Here is a 6,000-nt window from a genome sequence, read left to right as displayed (position 1 = left end):
TTCTTTTTTACATATTTTTAATTGATGGACTCAAATGGCAGTTAAAACAGAATAATGGAAAACTGCATGTTTAGCCTTTAAATTAAAAGGTGGGACAACTAAAAATGTATATCATTTCCGGCCAATATCCAAATGACTTGCAAAAGTTTTAGAAAAGTTAGTTGCAAATCAAGTTACAGTTTATGTAAATAAACTGCTCCATTTTGAATCTTATCAGTGGGGTTTCAAAAAAGGGCATAGTCCTGTTACTGCACCACAAAAGTTTTAAATGACATGACCCAGCCTATAAAATCTGATATATGATTAAACACATTTTCCTCTCGTTCTCGCTTTTACTGCCTGGAAGCTCCGTTACTATAGCAACCCGAACACTCGCGATACTTCGCGGTATCCCCATGCGGAAGTGTGACGTCAGTGCAGGAAACAAACAGCAGATGCACCGGTGTGTAGATGGAGGAATGTTAGCGCGGAGAACGGCTGTAAGTAGATAACTCCTCAAACCTTTCATGTTTTATATGTCTATATCTGAGTTTTGTGTCCCTCAACCTGCAGATCCCACTGTGACCGCGTCGTGTTACGGCTTTAATCAAAGGAACTGGTGAGTGTTGTAGCTAATGCTAAGCGGCGCTAACGTTACTTTTTAGTGTTTTGGCGCACACTGCCTCCGTTTTCATTGTGCGTGTCGGTGATTTAAACATTTAAAGTGTTGGCTAATAATCACCTGAAGTACTGTCTCTCTTTCCTCTGAGCCAAACCAGATCTTCTTAGCCCAAAATGATGTTTTGCTTGACACACGTGTTACATGTACTTAAGGAGTAGTGGCAGAGAGTTCTGGAAGTCCTTTAACCAATCAGTCAAAGTTATGGGACAAAGCCTGACATATAGAGCAGCTTCATCTGTGTCCAGTGTTGGGCGTGTTCTACATTATAGAATTATACATTACAACTTTTACACTTAAACCTTTTCCCTGCAGTTTCATTTACATGGTTTTGTTTCTGCTAAAACTAAATTAAATTTTTGTTCTGCCAACTTTTATATTTTAGGGAGCAGAAAGCAGGAGCTTGATGAAGCTGTAGTGGACTTCATAGTGAAAGATTCCCAGCCTTTCACTGTGGTGTCTGATCCTGGCTTCCGTGCTCTGGTAGATAAACTGGATCCGACATACACCCTTCCATCAAGACAGGCAGTTAAAGCCATGGTGGAGAGGAGGTATGTGGAGGAAAAGGTACAGGCAAAGGCAGCCCTGCAGAATGCTAACAGTGTCAGCCTGACTGCAGTCATGTGGACCTCTATCAACATGGATGTGTATTTGGCTGTTACCTGTCATAGCATTCATTCAGGTGAACTCTCCACCACCCTTTGGGAGTTCAGCCTTTTCCTATGAGTTACACAGCAGAGAACATCGCTGGAACTGCTCAAGAGCTTTTAAGGGAATGGGCTCTGGAAGAGAAGGTGAAGTGCTTGGTGACTGATGCTGCAGCAAATATTGTGCAGGTGCGGCATGCCGTCTGCCTGGCACATGCACTGAACTTAATAGTGAAAAAGTCCATGGATGCTACTCCTGGTCTAGATAATGTATGATCAAAAATGAGGCTGATGGTCACTTATTTTAGAAGCTGCAGCAGATCCAGGTGCAAATGGGCCGTCCTGTCACAAAATTAATAATTGAGGTGGACAACAGATGGAATAGCACCATGAGATGATGCAGCAGTTTTATGAGCAGAGGGAAGCTGCTCTGTCTACTCTGCCCACAGATTGTCAACCACTGACTGCAAACGAGTGGGAGTGTGCATCCCAGTGCATAACGATCTTGTCACCTTTTCATGCTGCCACTGTAGAACTCTCACAAGAAAAGAGTGTCAGGATCAAAAATAATACCGATGATAAAAATGCTGAAGTATTCTTTAACTGAGGTGATTGCACAGAACACAAATGAAATGGCGAAACACCTTGGCATAAACCTAAATAGAATTTTGAAAGACAAACTCAGTGGAATAGAGACCACAAGTGTCTTCTTGTTAGCGTCATTACTTGATCCAAGAATATACATACATGAACTCATAATTGTCAGAATCATTAGGTCAATATTCTATTTTTTATTTGCATATTCACCTATATCATTTAGTTCATGCTGACCAGAGGACATTTCATTCTTCATGTTTTTAACATTGGTGGATGACAATTAAGTGAATCATCTACATATTGGTAGGATGGAGCAAGAAGGAAAAGCAACACATGAACTGAAGTCTGCTTCAGTTTTATTTAGAAATATATACTTTATTGATCCGCAAGAGGGGGAAATTATTGGCTTCTTTGGCAAACATAAATACAAAGACAAAGAGAAACAAAGAGGCATACAATACAGAGTAAAAGTTACCAACTCTGGTAACTTAATAACAAAAGTGCACAAATACAGCGAAACTTAAAGTGCACAGTTGCAGGGCCTGGGTGTTACGGGGGAAAGTTTTTCTCCCCATCGCCAAATGGACATAAAGGCCGGTGTCCGTACTAGCACGTGCAACACTCGTAAGACTGTAAACAAAGCGATACGACTGAACCGGAAGTGGAAGGTAGTTCACACAGTAAATAATGCATGCCTAATCTGGGATTCAAACTTAAAACCAAAAGGCTTATTTGGCGGTCACTTAAATATCCGTAGTTTAAAACCTAAAAGTCACCAAATTAGCCACATGCTATCCGAATCAAACTTGGATTATTTGTGTCTATCAGAAACGTGGCTGAATGAAAATTCCCCAACTGCTGCTGTTTCGGTTCCGGGTTATGAAGTTTTCAGAAAGGACAGGATAGACGGTAAAGGGGGCGGAGTAATGATTTATGTGCGGGACTACATAAAATGCAGTCTAATTCAATGGGAAAACCCAAACAATTTAGAGTGTTTGGGATTAAATATGGTGCTTTCCTCTCAGATGTCATTGTCTATAGTGGTCGTATAATGGACGGGCTCAACTTAGTTCAGATGGTTAAAGGACCAACGCGGATAACAAATAGCTCAAGCTCCCAAATTGACTTAATTTTTACCACCCACCCAGAAAGAATTACAAAAACGTATACCGTAAATTTCGGACTACAGAGCGCACCTGATTAAAAGCCGCACCAGCTAAATTTGAAGAGAAAATCAATTTTGTACATATATAAGCCGCACCTGAATAAAAGCCGCAGGTTTTCATATTGTAACATGAGATATTTACACAGAAAGACGGTGCACCGACACGCTTTTTTTTAAACTGTGCCTGAAAATTGGAACCAACACGACAACAACACGGGATGAACACATCTGCAGGTTTAGAAAATAAAACTGCACCAAAACGGAAAATCTGCTTTTATTTCCTCTGAAAACTTTTGTCGTCTTTTACATTGACCAAGTTGGATTCATTGATGTCGAGCTTACGTGCAGTGGCTCTATTTCAGGAGTCTGCAACCCGCGGCTCCGGAGCCGTATGCGCCTCTTTCAGCCTTATACTGCGGCTCTGCGTGGCTGAAGTGTATTTTATTTGTGTTAGTTCTTTTTTGTTGTAGTTTAAATTGGAAGATTATTATGATCTTAAAATAAAATTATATTTTCTTATTTTTCGTTGCTCAAAATAAGCGTCACACTCGCGGAACAATGTTCAAAACAAACACCGCTCACGTCTCACGTCTCACAGACACAGACACAGACACAGCTCACTGTCGTGCGTAAAGAGCCCTGATTTTCAGACGCTGTGCGCACAGGGGTCAGGAGCAACTTTGGCCCGTCCCTAATGACACACTAATAAGCTCGTCCATAGATGTATCATGAAAATCCTGCTGGAAATCGCCACAGAAATCTATTTGATGTAGTAGCAAGTTTATTATCTGCTCTTGTCTCCGCGGTGACGTATCACATATAACACATCAGACACGACGCCCAAAAGTAGAGCCACAAGCGAGTGAAAATGAGCCAAAACAAAAGTCTTTGGAGAGCTTTTAACAAAGGGGAAAAGGACAACTGAGGAGCCAGAAGAGGAGACTACACCTCCAAGAAAAAGAAAGATAAATTTAACAGACAATGCCTACTTAAAACCTGGGTTTGTCGCTGCAGGTGACTCACGCGCACAGTCCGCTCTACGTAACATACGGGAAAAGCAAATAAGGCAATGAAACCTTCAAAACTGCTTTGGCATATGGAGAATAAGCACCTGGGATTAAACGATACGCCTTTAGAGTTTTTGAAAGAAACTGCGGAGCAGAGTAGACATAATCACATAATCAGCGCAGGGCTCCCTCTGATGCAGCGGTTTGGTGAGTTGTATTTTTTTAATGCACTTAAGTTGTTTTTGCCATATTTATCTGCCACGTGTAGAAGGCTTGTCCGTGAAAATAAAACCCAGGGGCCGTTATCCAGTAAAAAATCCATAAATAAGCCGCACTGCTGTACAAGCCGCAGGGTTCAAAGCGTGGAAAAAAAGTAGCGGCTTATAATCCGAAATTTACGGTAATATGCTGACTGGCCTCTCGGACCATAATATGGTTCTCATAACAAGAAAACTAACCAAGGGGCGTTTTTCCTCTTATTCACAGAATAAGAATTTTTTTGGCATCCCAAAAAGAAAACGAGGAGTTTATTACAGTTATAAGAAATACAGACTGGGATGCTGTCTTATCAGATGATGAACTGGAAATGGCTAGTCAGAAATTTACACTGTATCTGAAGACAAAAGTTGATGAATTTACAATAAGGATGAAACAACATGGCAAAAAGCCCCTCTATCCATGGATTGATGACAATATAAAACAACTAATGAAACAGAGAGATATTGCTCTTAAAGTGGCAAATAAGTCCAAGCTAACTAGTGATAGACAAAAATTCACAATGTTGCACAATAAAGTCTTGAAACATTTTAGGAAAGCAAGAGCTGATTTTTTCATAACAATTATTAAAAACTGTAATGGCAACTCCAAAGCTATATGGACCCAAGTAAATAAGCTAACAGGTAAAGTGTCTTCCACACATAGAACCATCCAGTTACAAAAAGATAATAAGCTCTGTCAGGATCCATTTGACGTGGCCCAAATACTAAATGAATACTTTGTTGACTCTGTTACCACCATAGCCAATTGTTTTCCGGCTGGAGAAACAGTTACCATTCAAAGGACTGCCTCACTTTCGGATGAGCCCCCACTACAGCCCAGTTCGGTTTCCACTGCAGATGTCTTAAAGACCATAAGGCTCTTAAAATCATCAAGAGCTAAAGACACATATGGACTGGACACAGTTATGCTAAAACAAATAGGTCAATTTATAGCTACACCGTTAACAAATATCATTAATATGTCGCTCAGTCAAGGGAAATTCCCTGAATCATGGAAGTTTGCGAGTATTATCCCTATATTTAAAGGTGGTAATCCCCAACTCACAGCTAATTACAGGCCAATTAGTATTCTACCTAATGTGTCAAAAGTATTTGAGAAACTTGTAGTCAAACAAATCACTAATCATCTTAATCACAGTTCTTTTTCATTACATCCAATGCAATTTGGTTTCAGAACCAACCATTCTACAAAGACGGCAACATGTTATTTTTTGGAAAAAGTCAAATAATCTTTGGATAAAGGGGGCACTGTGGGAGCAGTTTTTCTAGACTTGCGGAAAGCATTTGACACGGTCAACCATTCAATATTATTGCAAAAACTTAAAAATTTTAATTTCTCAAACGAATTTATTAATCTAATTCAGTCATATCTGTCAACCTGTACACAAACTGTTCAAATTGAAACTTGTCACTCTCTTCCTCTACAACTATCCACTGGCGTTCCGCAAGGCTCGATTATTGGTCCAGTTTTATTCAGCATGTACATTAATGATCTACCATCGGTGTGTGAGAACTGTACCACCATAATGTATGCTGACGATACGGTCATCTTCTGTCATGGAAAAACTGCTGAGGATGTAGCAGTAAAACTAACAACAGCCATGTCACAGATCATAATCTGTCTTGAAAATTCGTGTCTTCAACTTAA

General features: G+C 40.1%; 1 protein-coding gene across 1 annotated transcript in view; it reads left to right on the top strand.

Annotated features, from left to right (window-relative positions):
• Positions 1-420: 420 nt before the first annotated feature.
• LOC129456718 (zinc finger protein 729-like) overlaps positions 421-6,000 on the top strand; it is a 38,813-nt gene continuing 33,233 nt past the window's right edge. The window contains exons 1-3 of the mRNA XM_055225826.1: positions 421-479; positions 553-598; positions 1,044-1,209. Of these exons, the coding sequence (XP_055081801.1) occupies positions 1,196-1,209 (14 nt within the window). The 5' untranslated portion in view covers positions 421-479; positions 553-598; positions 1,044-1,195. The remainder of the gene's footprint in view (positions 480-552; positions 599-1,043; positions 1,210-6,000) is intronic.

The sequence above is a fragment of the Periophthalmus magnuspinnatus genome, chromosome 13 (genome assembly GCF_009829125.3).
Source record: "Periophthalmus magnuspinnatus isolate fPerMag1 chromosome 13, fPerMag1.2.pri, whole genome shotgun sequence".
Taxonomy (NCBI): domain Eukaryota; kingdom Metazoa; phylum Chordata; class Actinopteri; order Gobiiformes; family Gobiidae; genus Periophthalmus; species Periophthalmus magnuspinnatus.
Note: the sequence above shows the minus strand (reverse complement) of the source record. Positions and strands in the feature narration are given on the sequence as shown.